The following is a 26970-nucleotide window of genomic DNA, read 5'->3' as shown; positions in this document are numbered from 1 at the left end:
CAAGAGCTCTAGCACTTAACAACTGAGCCAATTTCTCCATTCCCAAGCAATTTAATATTTTTTAAAGTCTTATTTTACTTACTTCTCCTGTTCCCATTCCAGACACCACTACTCTCCCACCAAGACTGTCCTTTCCAGTCCCCCACAAAAAGTGTTTGACTTGATTTCTTTTTTTTTAATTTCTTTTATTTTTTAAAATTAGGTATTTTCTTCTTTTACATTTCCAATAGTCCCCCATATTCTCCCTACCAACTCCCCTACCCACCCACTCCCACTTCTTGGCCCTGGCGTTCCCCTGTACTGGGGCATATAAAGTTTGCAAGTCCAATGGGCCTCTCTTTCCAATGATGGCCGACTAGGCCATCTTCTGCTACATATGCAGCTAGAGACACGAGCTCTGGGGACTACTGGTTAGTTCATATTGTTGTTCCACCTATAGGGTTGCAGACCCCTTTAGCTCCTTGGGTACTTTCTCTAGCTCCTCCATTGGGGGCCCTGTGATCCATCCAATTGCTGACTGTGAGCATCCACTTCTGTGTTTGCTAGGCCCCGGTATAGCCTCACAAGAGACAGCTATATCAGGGTTCTTTCTTAAACAAGGTCAAAGCAATGCTTTATAGTCACACCTTCCTTCACCACAAACTTTCCAAATGTCTTATCACTGTATTAGAGACACATGCTTCTTTCCAAGGCTCCTGGGCTGCTGGGGTTAAGAAACAGGAACAACACCACATAGTGAAATCAGAAATCAAACAGTACATATTCTCTTTTATTTTGCTTTATCTAGGTACATTCAAGTGGTGCTAATGCAAAACATTTTGGACATTTTAAATAATTCATAGATAAGGGCTATAGATGTGTCTCAGCCATTAAGAGCAATGGCTGCTTTTCTAGAGGACATATGTTCAGTTTCTAGAACCCATACATTGGTTCACAATCTATAACTCCATTTCCTGGTGTCTTGAAGACCTCCCTCTTCTGGCCATTGCGGGCATTGTATACACATGCTGCATAGATATATACGCAGTCAAATGCACAAAAAGTAAATAAAATCTCCAAGAAAGAAAGAATTCATAGATAGATGCATATGTGGATGATTAGACAAAGGATTGTGGTTCACAAAGTTTATTTGACTTAAGGACAATGTTGTGTTTGAATGAGGACTGTTCCCATAGTCTTGGGCTTTCACTTGATCCCCAGTTAGTGGTGCTGTTTGGAGATATTTAGAAGATATAGACTTCTTAGAGGAAGTATGTCAGTGGAGGTAGGCTTAGAGAATTTAAAGTCTCTCATCATTTCTAGTTCACTCTCTACTGTGAGCTTACATTTAAGTATTATGATCAGGCTTGCTACACGTCACCATGCTTTTGCGCTGCCATTATGGACTCTTCTCCCTCCGGACACTTTCTCCTCCTTATGATGTCTTTGCTCTTCGTGTTTCATCACAGCAAGCAGAAGTAACTAATACAAACATTGTGGCTAAGCAGCCCTGATCCAAAAGCAGTGAGATCATTAACAGAGGTATACACTGGTGCTTCAGGTTACCTGGCAGGAATAGTCAACATCAGAAAACAACACTGGCTGAAGAGTGAGATTAGAAAACTTCCAAACTTGAGACCATCTCTTCTAGGAAATAGATGCATGGCAGCTGGGAAGTGTGCAATGTTCCCAGCCGAGCAACACTGGGGACTTCTTCCTGACTGCATGCATCTGCTTGCTGGTACCTGCCTTGAGAAGTTCAAGGTGCACTGAGCTTTTCAGTTAGAAGTGTTTGCATAAGAGGTTGGCTTGATATCAGAGAGTGGGTAGTGTCTTTAAAGAAAAAGAAGAGTAAACTCGTAGTGGGTGTGGCTTGGAGGTCCTAACAAATACCTTGGGAGCTCTTTGGAGAGGGGGAGCTTTATGTAATTATGCTAATTGGTCTAGAGGTGGGTCCACAGCAAAGAGGCTCTCTATTTGAGCTGCAGACACCTCCCTGTCTCCTAGAGTTCCTGTCCTTCCTTCTACCATGTGGCTCCATGCTCTGGTCTGGGCTTCTCTTGCTCTTTGCCCAATATGGGGTAAGTTCTTCTGGATTACAAACATTGGGTTGTACATTTGGAAACCTGTCCTTGATGAAGTGGGTGAAATGTATACAGAGCAAGCACAAAACAGTTCACTGACCCTTGTACGGGCTTAGATGGGCGACATTTATACCTCCAAACAGATTACTTTTTAGTTGGCCCTCTCTTTAATGTTGGGAGGAAAAGAGACCTTAGAAGTTCAAGTGACTATCAATGATGCAAGCCTAAAAGTCACTAAACCAACCATGAATCCAGGTTTGACCATCATCTCTGATGTTTCCTCATGTTTTCTCCAATATCAGGACACTCACCCTCATCACCGGTAGTGGACACCACCCAAGGCAAAATCCTGGGAAAGTACACCAGCTTAGAAGGATTTGAACACCCTGTGGCAGTTTTCCTGGGAGTCCCCTTTGCCAAGCCCCCTCTTGGATCCCTGAGGTTTGCTCCACCAGAGCCTGCAGAGCCCTGGAGCTTTGTGAAGAATGCCACCTCCTATCCTCCTATGTAAGTTACAAGGGTGGGGATTGTTTCAGTGGACATGTGTTATGGTAAGTATGTAAAGTGAATTGGGGCTTTCTACCATGCCTTGGATCATTTAGCTCCCAGATAAAAGACATAAAACTTTTATATTTATAGTAAGACTTTAAACCACTATAAATGGGTAGATATCTAATCTCTAAGCTATTTTGTCTACTTCCCTATCAATAACCATGAGATATAATTTGCCATATTCCACCTGGGCTGCTCTTATACCAATTGGCCAGCCCTTATGGCCACATTTTCATGATTCTCCTACCCAATGGTGTCTTATCCTCTCTTTACCTTCACTCCTTCCTCTGGTGGTCCTGCCTCAAACCCCAAGGCCAAGAGCTGAAACTTTTTCTACCTCTCCTCTTCCCAGTTATAGGCTGTAGGCAGCTCTATTGACTAATCAAGGATAAATTGGTGTATATGAGAGTTTCCCCTTCCCTGAGTTAACCAGAACCAGTACTTAGCATTATAACAGCAGATCAAAAGGGGGTATATGAGATAGGTATACCTATCTCACGGTGATCCAAGATGGAGACAAGGCAATCCTCTGACTAGCTATATTAACAGCAATTATTGGCATTCCTGAGAGCATCATGAGTCCTTAAATATGGTCTAGATACTAAGAACTTTCGTAGTTTTCCAAACCCTTTATTTAGCACAAATGTACTGAGTACCTGTGGTGAACCAGTACTGTTCTGGGTTTTTAGGAAACATGAAGGGAAGCAAGTTGCTAAATCTTTTATCCTATTGGCTGGAAAGAGAATATAAGAAGTCTGTAGATTAGTACATCAATCATGCAATATACTAGAACATCCTAAATGCTTTGGAAAACAGTAATTGATCAGGTGAGGGAGATGAGAAGTAAGATGCTATATCATTGTGATTTGAACTTTAGTGTTGCTTAGGAGTGCGGTGGGTGTGGACTTGTGGGTGAGTAGAATAGAAAAGATGACAGCAATTACTCAGCCCAGATCTACCTAGCTACTTATTCACAAGCAATTACCAAGGTTGTATCACATCACTCCTGGCAACTGAGTGAACAAGCCCAAGAATTCCAGATGGCCTCATGGCCACCTCAGAGAACCTCAAAAACATACAAATGTCAGATCAGAGAGCATTTGTGTCCTCCTCAAGGTTCCTCTGGGAGTTTCCAGGATTCTATACTTGGCTATCTTCTCACCATTTCATGCCTTTTGTCTACAACTAATAAGTGCTAAGTGCTATGTACTTCATTTACATTTTGCTTGCAAAGTCAGACACTTACTATCACAAAAAGTTAAACACACACACACACACTCACACACACACAGACATACACACTTACATGGAAGTGAAATAGAGTTAAAATCATGTACAATTCGACAGCTCAGAGAGAACTGCTATTAACAATTGAGATCATGCTTTCAAGACATTTTTCTCTGTAAACCCTCCATTAAACAGAGATGAAAAATAGAGAGTGTATCGGTGGCAGCCTGGCACATTCATATGCATCAGCATCCTTTCATGCCATATTGAAAATATATTTTATATTATAATATAATATTAATTGTATATAATGATTAATATAATAAATAATATGATGAATATAAGACTATATATACATATATGTACATTTACATATACATATACTGTTAATATTTATTAACTGTGCATAATTGGGTCCTAAAGTATTATTTATTTACACAGTCTTCTATTTGGGTTGATTAAAGTAGTTTGGTTTCCTTGGCTATAAACAAAATTCTAATGGATTTATTACATACAACCATAAACAGTTTGGGACAAATTCACAAAGGTAATATTGCTGAGTCAAAAAATGAACTTTGGCATTTATCTCCATACAAAACCAAACTCTGCACAATTCTCCTATGAAAACTTAAAAACTTCTATCCCTGGCTTTTACCCATGCCTGGGCTTACTTGATGAATTTTTAATGGTGCACTGGATAAACAAACTGAGACCATAACAATAATAAACAGAAACTTTGTTTCTATACTTCATTTTTTCTAAACATTAGTGAACTTGAACTTTTCTATCCGCATTTAACATATGAATTTATATTTTTATGAATATAATGCACTACTCACAGTGATGTAGCAAAAATGACCCGGGACAGAGATTTAGGCATCTCTGTTGTTTGATGTGGTTTGGGCTATGCTGTCCCTACACAACATCATGTCTATACCCAGGGATGGTGATAGCAGACCTTCTCATTGCAAAGTGCCCTGGGGTGTTGCTATAATCTACTTGGAGTATAAGCACTACCTAACATGATCTTCCTAGCTCTGTGTCCTCCAGCCCTCTGTCAAACCTCTCTGTGCCACCAATTCCTCAACTGTAAAACAGAAAGAATAATAGATGCCTTAGGCTGAACTGACCCAAGAATGGCTTCATATACAAGGAGAACCTGAATATGTTCCTAATACTCTGGGAGAATTCAATAACTGCTCTGAATTCCATGCTACATTGTTTAAGAGCCTTTTCAAGGTGTCAATAGTGGCTGTTGGAACAGGAAGAAGTTGGACCTTAGCAGGTCATGCAACAAGACCTTTGGAGACTTTGCTCACTCCATCTGAACATGGAAGCTTTGGGCCTGAGTGGGAAAGGAATTTACCTTAGTCCACCCAGAACATCATGTCTGAGACAAGGCTAGAATTTAGTTTTCCTGGGGTTCTCCCACAATGATGCTCCCCCCTGCGTCAACCTACAACAGGTTTCCTACCATTGTAGCTGACTGTCTTGGTTAATGAATGTCTTCTGAGAACTATGTAGCATGTTTACCTGGTAGAGGAGCATAGTCAACTACAGACCACCATTCAAAGCCCAGAAGGACAAAGCCCTGTCCAGGAACTGTGGAAAGTGACATCTCATAGTGCAGGTCACCATACAATCATCTTTCGCCTTGGTCCAGAACATCCCAAAAATTCCATGAAGAGAAGAGCTACAAATTTGCTTCTCCCTCCATAGGAGACCCCAGGAATTTCCATGGTTTCCATCTCTCACCCATGGCAATGACTCCAATGAAATAATAGAAACTCCTTTTAAAGTTTCTAATCTCTCAGTGCATGACCAGGCCTGGATGGTGTAGTTAGTCTGGTGGAATCTCAGATGTTCTCTCCCTTCCCAGGTGCTCTCAAGATGCAGTTGCAGTACAGCTACTCTCAGATATGCTCAGCACCAAAAAGGAGAGCATACCTCCCCTGTTTTCCGAAGACTGTCTCTACCTGAATATTTACAGCCCTGCCGATTTGACAAAAAGCAGTCTATTGCCTGTAAGTACAGGAACCATTTGTCCAGACTTTAAGTTTGAGCATCTTGATCTTCTGTGGGCTTAGAAGGTGATAAAGGCAGCAGGGTTCAGGAGCACATAGGTCAGGAGTGATCCAGGGACCACAGCTTCCTTCCAGTTTTCACTTGAATTTCTTTTCCAATGATGTCAGATTTTTGTAGAGAGCACTATATAGTTCACATGTAATTTCCCAAGTCTTCACAGGATGAAAGGAAAAGAATGGCTAATCTTACTTAGGAGAATCCTATTCCCATGGCAGGTAAGTCGTGATTTCCAATAAAGTCACAACTAGGGGGAGACTTAGGGGGAAACTGAACAACTCAACATGATACAGATAGAGAAACAGAGGTTCTGGTGGGGAAAAATAACAAGTCTCAGGTCTCTTGGTTTTCATATTGGTCCTCATAGACAGGGCCGCTGGGGCAGGGAGATGACTTTATTCTCAGGTTGCTTTGATAGCTTTATTGGATGATGACCAATTTCACTCTCCCATGAAGAGGGACAGTCTCAAAAGCATGTTGCCTGCCTGTAGATAGCACCCAGGGATTTTACTCTGGCTCATTTCCATGTCTGGCTGCCTTTGGCACAGTCGAATGACATAATGATTCAGCATTTCGCATGGGAACACAGTGCAGAAGGGGCGGGCTGCCAGGTACAGATGACAAGGTTAGGAGAGAGCTTTCTAGAGAAGGTAATCTTGTGTTTGTAACACATCAGCACCAAACAAACTTCCCAGAAGACCTCTGTGTGAGACCCAGAAATGGGGGACAAAGTAGATGATGTGTATGCTATGATTTGGTGTTACCTGTGTTCAGAATCCACAGGGAGATAATCATGCAGTTGGGGGGAGGAGGTGGACCTTGGTGACACCCACTCTTTAAGTCACATGAAAAGTAAGCATCCCAGAGGGCATCCTTATCTGACCTTCTCATTGAAAAAAGACCCATAATGGTGCTTATAATGGACTTGGAAGTATAAGTGCTATCTACCATGGATCTTCCAAGCTATGTGTCCTTAGGGAGGGAGTCCCCTCATTTGTAGACTGAATAATAATAGATGCCTGAGACTGCTCTGCATCTGAGATGGCTTCCTGCACAAGAATAACTTGCATCTGTTCCTGATTCTCCATGATTGTTATCAGCTTCACTCAACACTGGAGCCCTTGAGACCCTTTATCAGGAAGCCAACAGCAATTGTTGGAATAGGAAGATGGTAGAACTTTTCTTCCTTGGCCAGGCAACAAGACCTTTCGAAGCTCTACTCACCCTACCTGATTCAGAGATTCAGGTACCTAAGCAGTCAAACTTGAGGTCAGAGAAAGGAAATGTTCAATCTGTTCCCACATACCCATTCTTTCAGGGACCATTCCATCTGGTCTACATTGATACATCATAACCTCTTCAAGACATCATTACCCATCACCCTCAGACTCAGCCTTCACTCTTAAGTATCCACAGTTCATTTCTCTTAAAGGCTACAGAGATCTAGAGGGAGAAAATGGGATCTTGAGATCATGGTAACAGGAGACCCGCTAGCTTCAGACACATGCACTAGAGCCACAGGTTCTGAGTATTAAACCTGGATCTGCCTTCAAAAAAATGAAAGAGCAGAGCCTTTTCTTACCTCTCATCCTCTTTGCCCCTATGGGAATTGTCATATGAAAGCTTAGGGAGTATCAAGCTGTAATCATAGTTCTGCCTGAAAGCCAACAGCCAGGCACTTGCCAGACCTGCAGGAGGGTCTGCCTCATGACTGAAGAGCCTTCTCTCTGCACTCTGGTCATGGACTTGAGGTGTTGGTCAGCTCAGCATCTGGCTGACAGGAACTAGCATCAGGATCAAGCCCGGAATCATTCTCTTAGTGGCTGTAGTTTCTCAACAGGAAGCCTCTCCTCTCTTTCTTATCTGTCACACGGGACAATATTACTCTTTACCATATAGAGAGTTTATTATTTTATAGTGAATAGATCAATTCTTGGTTCTTCATACACCCCCCAAGGTTTTCTCTCAAATTAATTGTTTTATCACAGTATTATGTTACACACCCGCATTTCTTTCCTGATCTACATGATATTTAAATAAAAGACATGGACTATGAATTATTAGATTCCTTCTTCTCCTAAAGTTTCATCAGAGAGCCTTGCTCACTGTAGATTCTGAGATGATGCAAGCCAAATGACCAAAGACATCTTGAATGAAGTGGATGTGAGCTGGAATTAACATAGTGGGAAGACTCAGGCTTGAGGAGAGGCGAACTAGGATGCCATCAGGGCTGTGGGTGTCTCCCCAGACAATCCCTTACCATAGAGAAGTTTAATTCATCTCTGAGGAGTTAAATGAGATGAGACTAAGCTGAACTACAAAGTCTGTCTCTGATTCATGTTCAGTTGCCTGAAGTTCCTGTTGTGATGAGAGCACCCTTTGCCTTTATGGGTCCCATAATAATCTCAATTCTGTGTCTTAGGAGGATGTGAGAGATGAGGAGAAAGGGTGGGGTTATTGAGTGGCATGGCATACTAGACCTCATCTTGGAGAGTTGAAAACAAGAAGAGTCAGCCTTTTGCAACCTTCCTGGAAACTGGTGTGGTTTGATCAATGACCTCCAGTCATAGCCTACATACAGACAACCAATTCATAGGAACACAGCAGTGGCCCCAAATCTTCAATCTACTGCCCATGTGGCTTTATTATTGTCCAGGTGATGGTGTGGATCCATGGTGGTGGATTGATGACAGGCGGAGCATCACTCTATAATGGACTAGCTCTCTCTGCCCATGAGAACGTGGTGGTAGTAACCATTCAATACCGCCTGGGTATTTGGGGATTATTTAGGTAAGATATTAGATTTTTCCTCTCTGCATATTAATTAGCCCATTCTTTGGTTCACTTTGTTCAATTAATAAAACAAATGCACAAGAGTGTCTAGATATAAGACCAGAGGTTGATTGAAAGGTTTGGAAGACTCAAAGTCCAATCTTTGGTAGAGGACTTAGGAGTGAGAACTCTAGCCTGGGAAGTAACATAGTAGAAGAACAGAAATTAGATTTTTTAAATGTAGAAAAGATAAAGAGAGAGGCAGGAAGTGAGTAATGGGATGCAGTCTTGCTACTTCTACAACAAAACACTCCTGGAGAACTGAACAAGGTCCTATGAGCACTACAGAGATCCTCTTGAGAGTGATGCACCCAATGGTACATTAACCTTGCACCTAGCCTCATCTCCTCATGCCATTCCAGTGCTTAGTACTGACTTCCACAGTAGAGCCCAAAGCCCAGCTATGAACTGTGCAACCAATATTAGCCTTCCTTATTACCACACTCAAAGTCCTATACCTCTGAGAGTTATAGTTTCTACAGTCACCTGTTTTTATAAGCCTGCACTTTTAATACCAGAGCTGCTCCAGTCAGTGGGCTGAGTGATGTGTGAGACAATGACTGGGTCCTATCATGTCTGTGCCCAATGGTCCCCATTCCAATGATATGGAAGATCCTATGAAGTTCTACCTGAACTCATCAGTCTTAGATTCACACAGCTATTCCCATGGCCCTTGGACCTGGTGCTTCTAACTAAAATCCCCTTTGCAGTTACTGATGAGACCCATGGGCTCATTTATTTCTCTTTCCCAATATTGCTGCTTCAAATAGATTTTTCCCAGCAAATGTCACCCTACAGGCCCTTATTGGCCACGTTGTATTTTCCTGCTAGCTGACATACTTTCTTCTAGTCTACTTGATTCTGCTCTCCACTGTGAGCTAAGCATAATCAGAGATTTTGTTTGTTTTGTTCTTTATCTATTTAGGCAATGTTGTATGTACTATGGATCCTCGGTGCAGTACACAGGTACTAGAATATGAGTGTAGAGCCCCACATAATCAACATATTCGGGAATATAAACATGCAAATTCCCTCCAGTGCTGTGATGTCCAATGTGATTCTGAAAAGCTTACTGAACCTTTCCAGGCCATCGGGCTCTTGAGATCTCTGCCATGACATCTCTGTCCCCATTCCCTGTCACCTTGCAGCACAGGTGATGAACACAGCCGAGGGAACTGGGCTCACTTGGACCAGCTGGCTGCACTACGCTGGGTCCAGGATAACATTGCGAACTTTGGAGGGAACCCAGATTCAGTGACCGTCTTTGGGTCATCAGCAGGAGGTGTCAGTGTCTCTGTCCTTGTAAGTATACTTGTCACCATACCCCTCGCTTGGGATTGATATGGCTATCAGGGGATGAGGGTGGGGACATGGGAAGGAACCTGTTAGAACACAGTCAATCCAGCACAACATGTTTGCATTGAACAACGCATTCAGGTTGACTCTCTTTGTTGTACAGCATCAGATGATGGACAGCTTCAGGTGTATAATTAGCTCTCTTTTGCTTATAAGCTTACTATTATTATTGTTTTTGTCCTGAAGCCATGAACATCTCCAGCTTCCCTTCTCACTTGGTTGATCTAGTTCTCCTTCCTAATCACTTCAATATTAGGTCTCACTATACAAGTCCTAGGATGCAGTGATGGGTAACCACTACAAACGGGAATAGAGCAACAATAATTTGGACCATGTCCTTGTTTGAGTTGAAGCTGCATCTTTACATTAAGGAAATTCAAGATCCAATATCAGTCTGGGGCTTCCCCTGAGGTTAAGAAAGCAGCATCAGGCTGTCTTAGGGATGAGAGGAAAGGGGGTAGGAGTGATGGAAGATCCAACGTGGAAGGGTAGGGCAGAAGATGTGGGTTGCAATCATAGGCTGGGCATATGAAGTGTCTTGCTGATGTGTGGAATTGAGCCATAGGAACTGTGAGGGAAGTTACAGATGTTCTGGGAGCTGTAACAAACCTTACTGTCCTCAAAGGTAAGCAGACATTGAGCAGACATTCAGCCATTGAACCAACACACACTGGCTTCCTACTTACATTCTCAGAGGAAAAAAATTAAAATTTTAATCGGTTACTATATTTGCGTGGCAATTTTTTTAAAGTGTGACCATTTTCACACAACATTAAATGATTAACTATTTCATGCAATATTGACATAGATTTAGTAAATAGAGAACATGGTCAATATTTGGAAGAACATAAGAAGAGGTGTGGAAAGGCTGGAGAGATGGCTCAGTGGCCGACTGCCTGCTGTTCTTCCAGAAAACCTGAGTTAGGTTTCCAGCATCCACATCCACAGATAACAACCACCTGGGAACAGGAAAGTTCTTAAGTAAGAAAAAAAATCTATAAAATGCCCAATATAGACTAAAGTCTGACATACAACCTATCCAGGGGTTGTTGCTTCGGTGTTGTTACATTTATTTTTTCAGTCTCTTCTAAAGTTCTGTATACATTTACGTACATATACAGAATTATATAAGATATCATATCTTTCTCTCTATTCATCATGAAGCATCTATCTTTCATCCATACCCTTTCATTTTTTTCCCTATATATAGAGTGATGTTGTTTATTTAGTTTCTTTATCCAAGAAAAGCTCCTTGTCACATAGTAACATATAATATTTTCCTTAGTAGTAACCCCTATTCTGTATTGCTACCTTTCTACAATTGAGCAATATTGCATTATAAAAATGAATCCTAATTACATAATCATATGTTAATATATTGGACTAAATCCAATTTTTATTATTTGAAAAATGCATGTGAACTCTGAGAAATGCTCACACACCTCTGTGATCTTTAGTGGCAGGATAAATTCTGAACAGCGGAGAGACAGACAATTTGTATGTGTAGGTTTCCAAGCCTTTTATGGCATTGTCTTTCCAATAGTTTGGATTTACCCTGATAGGCACTTGTAGTGTGTTTTCACAGTTTCTGACTCTGAAATCATGCCACATTCTGCTGAGACACTCTTGAGAAACAGAAAAATAAGGTGTCTGGGATCAGGGCTAGGATGGGTGAGAAGCAGTCTTATCCACAAAGCACCAGGGTCTCTAAATGCATGGCCAGTTGATAGGAGGAGCCCTAAACAGCAAGTGTGCCATGATTCATAGTAACTTTGACTTTTCTTTTTACTATGGAGAAATATCCATCAAAACAACTTAAGGAGGAATTTGTTTTGACTCATAGTGTAGGGATGCAGTTTACCACAGCATGGGGGTCATGATACCCAGAGCTGAGGTGATTGGTCACATGGACCCATAGAGGGGATTCAGAACAGAAGTGAATGCTGCTGCCCATCCCACTGATGGCCTTGGGTCTTCAAAACCATGTCTCCTAACATGGGTCAGGAAATTAAACAAGTGCAACTTCCCAAGTACAACAGGATTCATCTCCAGAAACTTGCACCATGAAAATGATGTATGAGATGCAGTCGAGGAATTCTTAGATTGGGGAAAGCCCCCTTAGCTTTGATGAAACATCTGCGATTTAACTGTAGCTTGACTTTCTCTGTAGTTGCCTTTAGCATGGGCTGATGATTCAGTAAGTCTATATTCCCATGTAAAGGAAGCCCCGGTATTGGACAGGCTGCTAGTCAAGGGTTACAAGAATGCAGCTGCCATTAGACATCTTCCAACCCCAGTTAATCTGATACAGAAATTCCCTCACAGCTGTGGTAACATGTTTATCTCTTAGGCGATTCCTGATTTTCTTTTTTCAATTTGATGTTAACCACAAAATCCATCTTAGGAGTATAAAATCTTCTCTCCCTTGCCAGGTCTTATCTCCTCTGGCCAAAAACCTCTTCCACAGAGCTATTTCTGAGAGTAGCGTGGTCCTTGGTACAAACCTGCGCAACAAGAATATCCAGGCTGTGACTGAAGTAGGTCCCAACCTGAGCATTCCTGAATCATTGTCTGAGTTTCCCTTGGGTCTTCCCTGGCTTTTCTGGCTGTGGGGTACAGCTGAAATAATCAATCAATTCTTAAAGTAAAATTAGCTGGGCAGAAGGACTGCCTTTTGGTTCACAGTGAAGACACCTTTGGTAAGTTCTGATGTACTTTCATTTGAACCACGTTACATAGAAACTGTGTGATTCTGCACAAGAAAGGAAATATGAGGAGATAATTTTTTGTAGCCCATCTGAGTCAATGTAGTTAATGAGTGGGAGAGGTAGTGTATGAAACCAAAGAGACCTCATCCTTCATTTCAAATAGCCTCTTTAGAGGCATTCAAATGGGGAACATTGTGTCCAGTGGTGTGTGTGTGTGTGTGTGTCTACATGTGCACACACATGTAACATTACCTGCTCATGTCATTATTCCAGTTAATAATAGAGGCAAAATTCTGTGGGATATAGTATCTACATCTGCTAATTTAGACCAGTGCTTCTCAACCTTTCTAATGCTGAGACCCTTTAATACAGTTCCCCATGTAGTGTTAACGCTCAACCACAAGATTAGTTTTGGTGCCACTTTATAACTGTAATTTTGCCAATGTCATGAATTAAATGTAAATATCTAATATGCAGGATACATTTTTATCTTTACAAATTGACCCAAAGGGGTCAAAAGCCATAAATTGAAAAGTGCCTATTTAGATACTTTACAAACTCTCTATCACCTTACAGTATAAGATGTGAGATCAAAACCTGGAGATGCATGACTATAATGCAAATACATGGGGAAGCAAAGACAGAGAGAAGAAATGATGAAGGATTGAGGCCATCCTGGTCTACATTGTACTTCCTGGGCGAGCCAGGGTACTTAGTAAAATACTATCATAAAAACTTCATAATCATCATCATAAATAAGAAGGAATGAAAGAAAAGAGAGAGGGAGTGAGGGGGAGGTAAGGAAAGTGGAAGAGGGAGAGAAGTAAGAGCAGGAGGAGGAGGAAGAGGAGGAGGAGACTGAGTTAGAATCTACTGTTGACATCAAAAGAGAATATAGTCATTACTCTTGACCTTGTTGCCTGTGATCTTTCTCAGATGATTGCTACTGTTTCTGGGTGTAATGACACCTCATCAACTGCCATGGTTCAGTGTTTGCGCCAGAAGACAGAGAATGAGCTCTTGGAGATCACAGTGAAACTGGTACATAAGTGTATCCCTTCTAGTCACCACTATTCTATGGCTCTCAACATTGTTTCTTTTGCTGTCCTGGATAGACTCTAAGGGGACAGTTTCTCAGATCTTGGGAGGAGTGTCAACTTCCTGACCCCAACTGGGAATTTCATTTCCTATTATGAAACACCTTAAATGGCAAAAATTAGTCCAATTATATATCCCATGATGAAGAATTGCATGGAAATCTTTCAAATCTATGACATCTTGCTTTTTTTAAAATTCTTGTAACATTTTAGTGAATAAGACATTCTGTAGTCCTAAAATCTAAACCTACTATCCTGAATTTCAGGGATATTCAACTAGGAGTTTTCAGAAAAATGTCACATTATCTATTGGTTGATATAAAAGTACAATATAACACAGTAGTACTCAGGCAGTTGTGGCACTCGCCTTTAATCCCAGCACTTGGGAGGCAAAGGCAGGCGGATATCTGAGTTTGAGGCCATCCTGGTCTACAGAGTGAGTTCCAGGACAGCCAGGGCTATACAGAGAAACCCTGTCTCAAAAAACCAGAAAAAAAAAAAACAACAAGAATAACAACACACACACACAGTAGTAGCCAATTTCTCTAGAATTTATGAGATATTGCCTCAATTATGGTCCTAGGATAGCCATCTATTTTAATATCTATTCATCTATTCACCCACTGATTCATTCATTCATTCATACTACCAGCCATCCCATTCATTCATAACTTTTCATCAATTTGCTAGAAATGTATCCATAGTTTTTACTACATTTTTCAGTATGTCCCTCATTTATGAATGATCTGATAAATACATATCTTTCATTCCTTCAACCATCCAAACACTGGATCATTCTTCACATAACTATGAAAAAAGGTTTTGTCTGTTTGTCAGTATATACATACAAATCACCAATTGTACAATATTTTTATTTTTGATATTATAATTACATTTCTCACTTTGCTTTCCTCCATGACAATTCAAAGACAATGAGGAAGGAGCTGGCTTAAGGAAGTCACTAAGGTGGGAGGAGCTGCTTCAGCTAAGAAGGTTGGACTATAAATCAACATGAGACATGATCAGTGAGATCTGAACACTGGTCTTTTTTCTTTTTAAAGTCTTGTGTTTATTTGTTATTTTGAGATAGGGTCCTACTCTGTAGTCCAGAAATTTGTGGTCCACCTACCTCAGCCTCCCAAATGCCTCTATTGCAGGTATAAACCTTAACACTAAGTGTGATGTAGAAATGCACTATACAAACTAGGTCCTGAGATGGTGCAAGGAGATTGAAGGGAAGACTTTGCACTGCAGGGCTTCTACATCATACCAGGGACTGAGGAGTCGGGTGATGGCATGTGGCTGGAGTGCAGGAACTTTAGAAGGAATTTCAGAGTGGACTTATTGTTAAGCAGGTTGTGGGGCATGAGATAATCAAAAGAGGAAAAGATGCCTTTGGCTTCCCTGACTCAAAAGAGCAAAGCCTGTGGCCTCAACATACAGCTGTCAGTATTCCTGAACAGTAGTGTCCCTTCTGTGGATCTCATGGTTGCTGTTGCCAGGGTCTTTCTTTAACTCCCTGGTGCTAATTCATGCAGGCCCTTACTGTCTGTCTTCTGTAGATCTGCCTCTGCTTACCCTTCTCACTCTCTTTTCTTCTTGAGAATAAAAGATAGATGATGCCATTTCCCTTCTTAAAAGACTGGCTTTGCTTACAGGATTAAGTCTCTTCCCTGCATTGAGATAGTATCTCCCACCCACCCCCAAACAGACCTGATTGCCAGGAAGGTGCCCCATATATTTCTGCTCTACTTTCCTTTCTGTTGCTGTGATTAAAACCCTGAGATCTAAAGCAGTTTGGTGGAGTAAAGGGTTTATTTGTGTTACTCCTCTAGACTCTGGTTCATCATTGAGGGAAGACATGAAGCAGGATCTCAAGCAGGCCCATTCAGCTAAGGAAACAAGTACAGCAGAATCTATGAAGAAGGCTGTACTTCTCCATAGAGAAGGATGCTTGCTGGCTCCATGGGAAGACACATACTTGGCTAGTTTTCTTATATAGCTTAGGACATGGTTTCCAGGGATTGGTGCTGCCCACAGTGGGCAAACAAAACATTCCTCGATACACATGGCCACAAACCAATATAATCCTGAAAATTCCCTAACTGTGATTCCCTATGACCCTATGCTGTTAAAGCTAACTAGGCATATTTATCAAAGAATTAGGTTTTATTATGAAACTTTTCAAACAATTAGTTTTTGTTTTTTTCTGCCTTCCCAATACATTTCTTACCTCACTATTCATAATAGAAAAGAAATGGAATCATATGTCTGTCTATCAACAGAAGACATAATGAAAATGTGTCATGCATACACAATGGAATTTTTGACAAGTGTAAAAAATGTGTCATATATTGTATGTAAAAATTAATTCCACTGAGGCCCCCTCTCTAAGACTCTCCCAGAGAAGTCCCCTAAGTCCACGCCAATGTGACTTTCCTGGAGTGAGTTCTCAAAGTTCAGGCTGCTGTGACTTTCTTGAAATGAGTTCTGAACATAGACTCCTTGCTCACTTGACACATTTTCTTCCCACTTCTTTGAAATGCCCACTTTTTTCTTCAGCTGTCTATGGTGTTCTTGCAAAGATACCACTCCAGATATCAAGAAGACCAGGTTTGTGTGTCCAGTGCATCTTCTTCCTGCAGAAAACAGTTCCTCTTGCCAGATTTAAAATATTCTGTCTTCACTAATCACCTTTTGAAGGTGGCAGTAGTTGTACCCAGGTGGTATAGCCCTTATTAGTAATTGAGAATTTTCCTCTCCCCAATTTGCTACCACGATTGTGTTGACACTGCTGGCTTCCACCCCATAATTCTGACTCGTAAGTCTCTTAGGCTCAGCCATTGTCTTTAGAATACTGGGTTTCTGTGGCCATAGTCATAGGAGTCTTTCTTCTTGGCAAACTCTCAGACCAGGAAAAAAGGGGATGTGGATCAAAGGTAAGGCATGATATTCATAAGTACTGTATTTCTGTCTTTCTCAGGACAATACCTCCATGTCCACTGTGATAGATGGTGTGGTGCTGCCAAAGGCACCAGAAGAGATCCTGGCTGAGAAGAGTTTCAGCACTGTCCCCTACATAGTGGGCTTCAACAAGCAAGAGTTTGGCTGGATCATTCCAACGGTGAGAATGTACAGACCTCTTAGATTCACTCCACAGAGGTTCAGCCATCATGCTCCCTGCTCTGACCAAGGTTTATGCACCCAGATGACTACCATTAAAAGAGGCTTAAAAGTTTCCATGTGAATTTTTTTCTGAGAGAACTTGATGAACCCCTTTGGAGTGCAAATGTATATCTGGGCCAGAAAAAGGATTAATAAAGAAACTTTCTAAAGTAACTTCTCAAGAGGTCTCAGGGCCCTGACTGCCCATCACAGTTTCTTAAACTCAGCAATGCTGGGCATTCTCAAGCAGGCATTTTAGGGCCCTGGTATCAGCATGTGGTGTGGCTTCCAATGCTAAAAGACACACTGAGACTAGAGCAGATAGATCTCTGAGTGCAAACATGGACAGGCTCAGCACATTCCCAGAGTTCTACAGAAGGACCCCACGGGGAATCACAGTAACATAGACACAAACATGATGCTAGGTCTTTTTTCCCCTGTCACCTGAGTCTGGTTTTGGCCTGTGTTCTCTGTCCCTAAGCCTTTGGCTTCTGCATGACCCTGGCCTGAATGTTCTACTGTCTTGAGGAACATTGTTTCTCCTAGTGTATGAAATACAGTCACATGACTGTCTTCTCTGTATGGCTTAGCTTTATTCCTATAAGTCCATTAGTTTTGCTTGCTGATTTTTTTCAGAATCATAAACTCCCGTATGTGTTAGCACCACCCCCTAAGCACCCTTACTTTATTTGGTTGTCTTGTTTGTTCTGTTTGGTTCTTCTTAATTTGCTGGGATTCATCAATGTTTTATTATGTATGTCTTTAACAGATGTTGGGAGATCTGCTCTCTGAAGGCAAAATGAATGAGGAAACGGCCAGTCTTCTCTTGAGGAGGTTCCACTCTGACCTTGTAAGAGTCTAGGGAGTCATGGGAATTGGTTGGGAAACAAAGGTCAGTGATTTGCTTTAATCACAGACAAACAAATTCAATGACTGCAAACAATGGTGGTGACTGGGGTGCCTCTCCCATTTTACTACCCCATCTTCTTTCCATCCCAGTGTAACAAACTCACATTTGTTGTTCACCAATCAAAACTCCCCAAGGTTCCAGGGCAAGTTGCAAGGGGAATGATTTATTTGGAGAGCTTCACACGGAGAAAAGTTTGATTGCGTGACCAACAAAGACCATTATGCTTATACACTGGAGGTCAAAGACCAAGTAATCAGGAGGCATATCAGATAAATGAGCACTATGACAGTTACAAATTGTAGGTTCCCTGCTGTTCTGATGTGTGAGCTTCTGTTATCAGTAGATGACTGAACAGATATTCTGGACTTTGTACATCTAAAACAAAATATTTACTGACTAGCAAATCTCATGAGTCAGGCCTTTTTCATTCCATTCTCTAGATATAGCCTATTCTCAAGTGTTTTTGCTAGGGCACAAAAGGTATCTTTCCCCTATAAAACAGGGGAAGATGCTGACTATTTACTTCCTCTAGAAACAACTGAAGGTAGTATTCACTAGACGACAGTCTTCAAGCTGCCAGATGGTACCAAGCAAAGGGGTCTTTCCAACCACAGCCAATGAGAGAACATAATTTTCAGACACCTGACCTCCAAACTTAACAACATACAGCAGGTAGATCTAGAAAAATCTTCCCTAGTATAGCAGGCTTGTTTGGTACAAAGCCCAGGTGCTCCATGAGCCATGAACTCGTCTTAACTGTCTGCAGCTAGGCAGGCATAATCATTTTCTGATCCATTTTAGAACATCTCTGAGAGTCTGATTCCAGCAGTCATTGAGAAGTACTTAAGAGGAACAGATGACCCTGCCAAAAAGAGAGACCTTCTCCTGGACATGTTTTCAGATGTATTTTTTGGTATCCCAGCTGTGCTCTTGTCCCGTAGCCTCAGAGGTGAGTCTTACATGAGTCTTATGTGTTAAATGGGAGGACATGGACTCAATAACATGCCTCTTGCTCACTTCTCAGAACAAGTGTATATACATGTTATATATATATATATATATATATATATATATATATATATATATATATATATATATATATATATATATATTGAGGTTAGATAGAGTGCCTGACTGGAATGTAGGCTACCCTGCATTCAATCCTGAGTAGCCTTATAAGTCAGACCTACTGGTACGTGTTTGTATTTCCAGCACTTAGGAGATGGGGAGAGAAGACCAAATCTTTGGCTACACAGGGAGTTCAATTCCAGCGTGTGTTACATGTAATACTTTCTTGCAAAAACCAACCAACAAAAAGAATAAAAATCCAGCCAGATGTGGTGGCGCAAGCCTTTAATCCCAGCACTCGGGAGGCAGAGGCAGGTGGATTTCTGAGTTCAAGGCCAGCCTGGTCTACAAAGTGAGTTCCAGGACAGCCAGGGCTATACAGAAAAACCCTGTCTCAAAACAAAAACAACAAACAAACAAAAAGAATAAAAATCCAGGGTCAGGAGTAGGATTGGGGTTCAAAAGAGCGTCTTCCTGATGAGAAAGTCCAGAAAGAGAAGGTAGGAAGAAGTATGCGGAGAGGAAGTGTAGACACCTTCAATTTCCTTGGCATGCCTTTATACACCTTGGTGTGCACTGGTTAGAGAAGGTGAGAACTGGCTTTGGATCTCCCACAGGGCTGTCTGTCACTGACTTAGGCCTGCAGAGACAGAGCTGAGGCTACACATAGCTCTTTCTAAATTAGGCATGAATGTCTTGTGCCTATGGGAGATTTATTCAAGCGAATGATCAGTGAGCACTCAGGAAGAATATACACCCTGTTGGGGTTAAGCTGTAGACCTGCTTTACCGTCCCATCCTCTCTCCTGGGTCTAAAACCTTTCTTCAGGGTCAGTTTTTAATTATAAATTTTCTGTCTGTGTGACCCAATCATTGTTGAAAGTGGGATTTGGCAACCCACTACTGCTTTGATAATATAATCTCTCCCCCTCCAGGTTCTTTAATATTTGCTTTATATGTTTATGTACTTTGCATTAGATCTGTATTTAACATTGTTATAATCCATTGATGAACTGACTTCCTACCAGTATCAGTATATAATGACTTTTTTTAATACATACTTTTCATTTAAACTCAAGCTTTGAGGTTTGAGGCAGCCATACCCAATTCTTTTCTCCTTTGGTTCTTGTTTGTTCTTAAGATCTAATTTCCCTTTAAGTGCAATATATATATCTTTAAAAGTTAGGAAACTTTATTTTAACACTATAAACTTCGGTGTTTAAAAAGCCCACTCATTTACTCCATGCCCCTTTATTGGAGAATTTACACTGGAGGGAATTATGATAGCAAGGACTTACTAACACCAGTCACGGCAGCTGTTTCCGCTGGTTTTGTAAATATGCTCTTTCTACTTCACTCTGTTGGTCACTTCCAGATGACTTGATGGTTTGAATGACTTACATGCTTTGAGTTATTTGTTTTTATTGTATGCTTTGCTAAAAAAAAAATTCAAATCATAGCTATCCTGAGGACCTATACCCATAGGACTTACTTTAAGATGATAACAATATAATTTGTTTTCATATGATGACTGTACAATTTTATCTAGTTTTATTCATTTTATTTTATGTGTGTGGGTATATTTACCTATATATGTCTGTGCACCAAAAGTTGTGCCTGGTGCCCACAAAGGCAAGGAAAGGTCATTGGATCCTGGAACGTGAGTTAAGAGATTGTTGTAAGTTGCTGTGTGTGCTGAGAAATGGACCCAGGTTCTCTGGAAGAGCATTCAGTTCTCCTAATCACTGAGCCATCTCTCCAACCCCACTTTTCTTTTTTTCTTTTCTTTTCTGCTCTTTTTTTTTTACATTTTTCGTTTCATAATTTATATCATTTTGAATGAGTATTTTAATATTCATTGTTAGCCATATTTTGTACCTGTGTGCTATGTAAGAAGAAAATCTATAACATATTAAGATTACAGTCCCATGGTGGCTTGAACATGGCTTCACACATTGACACCACTGACCTCCTCTGTTATTCATCAGTGCATTGATCTTTCAGTTTAAAGGAGCCTAGCAAATGCTCATAAGTGGGCAGGAGAGACAATGAGCTCCACAAGCTTTTCTCTGGGGATTTTGAAACTTCTCCCTTATTTCTCAACATCTTAACACTGGGATGCTCAAAAACAGGATGAAGATGAGCAGGTGCGCATCTTCTCAGAATGACAGGGGACTATGGGATCATCACTGAACACATCCAAGCACTCACTGCCTGCATTGCATCCACTCATGCGGCATCCCATAAACACCTGGCTCAGATCTCAGTTTAACCTCAACCAGCTGTGCAACCCAACCAGATCATCAGGCTTTCCAAAAGCTGCCTCTGTCCTACACTAGTGACCAACTATCTTCTTCAAGGATGGAGACCTCAATGCCACCGAGGTGTGTGTCTGCTAACATGAACTGTCCACAAATCCATGTCTCCTCAGATGCTGGAGTGTCAACCTATATGTATGAGTTTCGGTATCGCCCAAGCTTCGTGTCTGACAAGAGACCCCAGACGGTTGAGGGAGATCATGGCGATGAAATCTTCTCTGTATTTGGGATTCCATTATTAAAAGGTATTGGCTCTTGTCAGGGTGCGCTCTGGGAGACAGAAGGACTGGGTTCTCTAGTCTCAGTTTGGGAGCCTTCAGCAAGTTTCTGGCACTCTTTAGCAGAACTGAACTTCATTAGGCAGTCCTCAAACTTTCTCATGTTCTATCACACATAAAGATAGTGCATGTGTCCCCAGCCACAGTCATTCTCAGAATCATGACCTGGGACATCAATAAGAGAGGTGGTGAATCACCCACAAGGCAACAACCTAGGTCTAGATTACCACAATTTAATTTCCCACATAATTTTCCTTACGTACAATGAATATTTACCTTTTTATTGAACTTAGACTTTTTCCTCCTATACTATATACTGATTTCAGTTTCCCCTCTCTCAGTCCTTCCAGTTCCTCCCCTCCTCTATTCCCATGTGGCTCCACCCCCTTTCTGTCTCTCACTAGAAAACAAAAAGTCTTCTAAGGAATAATAATAAAATAAATATAGTAAAAACTAACACATTGGAAAAGGGCAAAACAAGCAGAAGGAAAAGAGCCCAAGAGAAGGAATAAGATACAGAGACCCCACTCATTTGCACACTCAGGAATCCCATTAAAACCTTGAAATAAAAGCCATAATATATATGTGAAGGAGCTGTTATGCAAAAGAAAAAAGGGAAGATACGTATCAATTAAATTAAATTAAGGTATTTTTAAATAGAGGAAGGGCCCTAAACTGTATTAGATGACAAGGACCCTCCAGAGATGTCATTGAGTTTGTTTCTTCTTGACCATCTCCTGCTAGGCATTCAGCTTACCTTTAAGAGTAGTTTGTTTCCTCTGTGAGACTGACTTGCTTGGACAAAATTAAATTTTCCTCTGCAAGTGGTTATCAAAGATGGCTTGTTGGTTAGGTATTGGACATGTGTCCACTTTTTCTCAGCTCTGGGCTGCCATCTGGTGGAGAGTTGTAGAGGCTCTGTGCATGCTGTCTCCGTCTCTGTGAGTTCATGTGTGTCTACATTCTGTGAATTAGAGGACCTTGGTTCCTTAGTGTCCTCCACACCCTCTGGCTCTTGTATTCTTTCTACATCCTCCTCAGTTGTGTTCTCTGAATCCTAAGCAGACGGATTTGATGGAGACAACCTATTTAGGGCTGATTATTCCAGAACTTTCTCTGCCTAAAGTCTGGCTGTGGGTCTCTGTATTTATTCCAATCTTCTGCAGAAGGAAGCTTCTTTGATGGTGACTGTGCAAGAAACTGATCTATGAGTATAGTAAACAGTAGTATTTGCCTTTACCCAGGTCCCTGGGCTATCTATCCTTTGGTTCTTCATTATTCAAGCAGTGTCATGTCTGGTTTCCTTTATCTTATGGAGTGGAATTTAAGTCAAATCAGATGTTGGTTGATTTCTCCCACAAGCTTTGTGCCACCTTGCAGACAGGACACCACTGTAGATCAAAGGGTTTGTGCTGGCTTGGTGTTTGTGCTGCTCTTTTGGGAGTGTGCAGAATACCTTCTTGTCCCAAAGACACTAGAGTGTAGGGGTGAAGGTTCTCTGTAGGCACCATCTCGACATCTCCATGGTCAGTGAGTTGCATAGGTACTGACTTCAGCAATGGTGCCTCCTGTTAGCCAGTGGAAAGCAACCTATAGTCTTGACAAGAACCTGGGTTGCTTTGGGTTTCCCATGAAACCATTTTGGCAAACATCTCAATTAGATGTAACCCAGTCCCAGTAGTAGAAGCTTCTTTTAGGGACAAGAGACACCCGGTTGGGGTTTTGTCTTTGCCCTTACTTGTCAATTTTATTTAGATTGACTTTCTATATGCATACATTTAAGGGAGCTTCTTCTGTATTAGGCTTCCATACTATGCCTAAAGTGGCCCTTATGTCTCTCCCCACATTCCCTTCCTCGGTCTCTTCTTACTTCCCTCTCTTCACTTGACCTTCCTATTCCCACCATCCTCCTCACTCTCATCATTCCATAACTGTCTATTCTACTTCCATTTCCTAGGGAGATTGGTTGTCATCTTCACAGGAGAATCTATGATATAGTTAATAACACAACATTTAAATTTAATTTTTATGTGTGTTCATGCATATATGTGTGTGTACATGTCTGTATGTGCATGTGTGAGTGTATGTGTGTGTATATATGTGTGTATTGTGTAATATGTTTTTTGTGTATATGTATGTTTATTCATAAGTGTTTGTGTGTGTGTGTGACTATGTGCACACCCATGCTTGTGGATATCAGAGAAAAACTTGTGAGAATAATTTCTTACCTTTTACTGTGAGTCCCAGTAGTACAACTCAAATTCTCATGTTGCAAGTGTGGCAAGTGCCTTGACCCTCTAAGCCATCTCTCTGGCCCAATATTGTGCTATTTAAAGAAATACTTTCACAGATGTATTTAGTGTCTTAACTCTCAGCATTTGCATAGGCTCATGACCCTGCTTCTTGGTTCCTTTTAGGTATCTCCTAGGTGGACTACTCATTAGTCCTTTGTAGTTCTGATGTCTTTTATAGTCTATTAATGATACTAGTGAATATTGTATGTAAATGACTCAGAAAAGACCCAAAAGCAAATCTCCAAAACAAAGGGCACTCTAGAATGTGATATTTTGACTCCCAGGAAGGAAGGGAAGGCAGATGAACATTGATCACAAAGGAGCAGACTCATGGTGCATGCACACATTCCCACTGCTGAGTCACAGATCAGTCTCTCCCCTTGACCCCTGAACATGCACAGTGATTAGCCAGGGTCTTCTCACAGTGGAGCATTTGACTGAGTGGTTAAGGAGTGAGCATCTCTTTCTACCTTTCTTACAACCTCCCAGATGTAGCTACATCTGGTTCACACTTCCAGTAGCAAAATATTTTTTCCCTTCCCCACAGAGGGTACCTCAGAAGAGGAAACCAACCTCAGCAAGATGGTGATGAAATTCTGGGCCAACTTTGCTCGAAATGGGTGAGGCTTGTGGCAAAGATGAAAGGGGTGGAAAGGGTGTGGCTGGGCATATCTTTTAAGAAAGATGACTTCTGAAATCTGAGTGATAAAAGCCCTGACCATTCTGTGTAATCTTATTGCTCTATAGCGATTTCTCTAGAGTCAGATGGGCCATTCCTAAAGATGTAAGCTCTCTATGGAGGTTGTCAGCCTCACTACTGAGATAAGCCAGGGATCCATTCAGACCTCAGAGGGATGGAGGGCCACAGAGCAAACTTGAGGAATTCTATTTGATTCTGTTTCCAGGAACCCTAATGGGGAGGGTCTGCCTCACTGGCCAGAATATGATGAGAAGGAAGGGTATCTACAGATTGGAGCCACTACCCAGCAAGCCCAGAGACTGAAAGCAGAGGAAGTGGCTTTCTGGACTGAGCTCCTGGCTAAGAATCCACCTGAGACAGACCCTACTGAGCACAGAGAACACAAATGAATGGGAGGCTCTGCCAGTCTCAGGACCAGAGGAGCGAAGATGGAACTATTCCACAAAGGATGACTATTCACCAAAGATGGATCTTACAGAGGAAACTGCACACTTGTACAGTGGAGATATTTGTATCTCAACTTGAAAGTAAATTTCCTTTTAGAAATCAAATCAGGGGTTGTGTCTTGAGCTGAAGATAAATCTATCCTCATGGGTGTGGGGATAGGAGGATAAAGAGAGATGCTGGCATAGAAAGACATCTTTCTGGGGACGATTTTGGGGAATGGTTACTGGAATCTTGGGGAAGATCGCTGATTGTAGGAGAGGTAAGATAGGATTATTACATTATGATTCACCTCCATATAGACAACATTGTCACACTTCCATGTTAATGGAAATGCTTGTGGGCAAGTATGGGACCATAAATCCCCTGAGAATCACAAACCCAAGGGGACTTTCCACACATCACAGACTTCTCCACTGATGTCAGCCAGGTGTTCGTTGGTAAGAATAACAGCAGATAGCAAGGCTGGACAAAGCGTGTCTCTGAGGGTCCAGGCACACAATACTGAACAAACTCTTTTACATGAAGAAACCAAATCCCACTACCTCTACAAAAATAGCATGGGAACCTCTCATCTCAGAACTCTTGTGAAGACCTGTTGAGGCCAGGCAAACAGAGCTTTGATGTTCTACTTTCCCTAAGTCGAGTGCAGGACACAGTCCTGGGTGAAGGTACTAGGGATCTTTTGGTACCTGGAAGAGGTGGAATAACTGAGAAGATCCCAATTCCAAGTCTGAGGACATGAGGTCTCACTAAAGTTAGGACTAGATCAGAGCTAGAGAGACAGCTCCCAGAATGTGCTACTTCATCAGCCCATATAACGCAACATCTACTAGAAGTCTACTTGTGGTGGAAAGTGAAAGTATGGAAAGAGACTCTCTGTGAGGGTCAGGTGAACAGACTGGGAGGACCTGGAAAAATAGGGCAAAGATGGGAGAGAATAACTTAAAGTAATGAGCAATTATTCATCTTTGTGTAATTGATACAACTCTGCTTGAAGATAAAATATTGAAAGATGTGAATATTGTACACCAACAGCAATTCTTAAATTATTTTTGCAATGCCAGGCAGTATAGTTTTTAAAGAGGTTTATATAGTAATTTAATGTTGGGGATAAAATGAAATTATCACTCAAGGAAAAACTGACTTGGAAATTAGCGTAAGGAATAACTGAACATTTGGGAAATTAATGAGTTGAGTTCACATTGTGAATAATTTTGCTAAATATAAAATACTTAGACATATTAGTTAACAATGGTCTCGAGACTGGATTTTAAAGCCCAAACCCAATTATGTGCTGAGTAACACAGAGTATGACTCCACTTTGCCACCTCTGATTGCTGGTGGTTTATAAGGCTCACCTCTGGCCTTTCCCTCTGGCTCCTTATCTGGAGAAGTTGATTAGAAAGCCTGGGCACTTCCTGTCTTGGCGCCAGGGTAAGATCCAAGCCTCACAAGCTCACCCTGACTCCACCCCCAACTACAAAAGTCCTAAGCCTTTCCTTCCTGATTGAAAGCTTTGTCTTGTCCCCCACACTGTGGCTAAGACCTCCACTCTGCATGTAAGAAGACTGTGCAGTTTCTTTGGGGGAGGGGAAATGTAGTTAGTATATACTCCCATTAGACACACACTGGAAAAAAACAGAGAGATAGGCCAAAAGCAAGAGACAAGTATACTAAACAGATACTGAAAAAAAAAAACATGTGGTGGCTACATGAATACCATGTTAACAGATACTGCAAGAAACCTGTTTATTATAGAATAAAAATAGGGTCCATTTTTCAGTAAGGCATGATGGCCATCTGTGTATGTACTCATAGACATAGTCACACAGGCTTTGTATGGTATCTTTGCTTCCCCCCCCCACCAACACACA

The 26970-nt window shown here is 41.4% G+C and overlaps 1 protein-coding gene across 2 annotated transcripts; it reads left to right on the top strand.

The window, feature by feature from the left end:
• The first annotated feature begins 1907 nt into the window (after nt 1–1907).
• Nucleotides 1908–25200, top strand: Ces1b (carboxylesterase 1B). 2 transcript variants are annotated; one of them, NM_001081372.1, is made up of 14 exons: nt 1908–2060; nt 2366–2570; nt 5722–5866; nt 8581–8714; nt 9905–10058; nt 12545–12608; nt 13710–13861; nt 14872–14910; nt 16901–17041; nt 17852–17932; nt 18794–18941; nt 21491–21622; nt 24497–24569; nt 24855–25198. In NM_001081372.1, exons 1-14 carry the CDS (start codon nt 2009–2011, stop codon nt 25036–25038), a joined length of 1704 nt encoding a protein of 567 aa, NP_001074841.1. In that variant the 5' UTR covers nt 1908–2008; the 3' UTR covers nt 25039–25198. The 2 variants fall into 2 exon arrangements, with proteins under 2 accessions (NP_001074841.1, NP_001368851.1); NM_001381922.1 differs by lacking the exon at nt 14872–14910 and having other exon boundaries at nt 1985–2060; nt 12545–12649; nt 13757–13861; nt 24855–25200.
• The last annotated feature ends 1770 nt before the right edge of the window (nt 25201–26970 follow it).

Source organism: Mus musculus, chromosome 8, assembly GCF_000001635.26.
Source record: "Mus musculus strain C57BL/6J chromosome 8, GRCm38.p6 C57BL/6J".
Taxonomy (NCBI): Eukaryota; Metazoa; Chordata; class Mammalia; order Rodentia; family Muridae; genus Mus; species Mus musculus.
The sequence above is the reverse complement of the archived record's forward strand: the minus strand, read 5'-3'. Positions and strand labels throughout refer to the sequence as shown.

Coding starts and splice junctions, on each gene's coding strand:
- Ces1b (NM_001081372.1), top strand. CDS start 2,009: ATGTGGCTCCATGCTCTGGTCTGGGCTTCTCTTGCTCTTTGCCCAATA. Junction 5,867..8,580: donor CAAAAAGCAGTCTATTGCCT/GTAAGTACAGGA, acceptor ATTATTGTCCAG/GTGATGGTGTGGATCCATGG. Junction 21,623..24,496: donor TGGGATTCCATTATTAAAAG/GTATTGGCTCTT, acceptor CCTTCCCCACAG/AGGGTACCTCAGAAGAGGAA.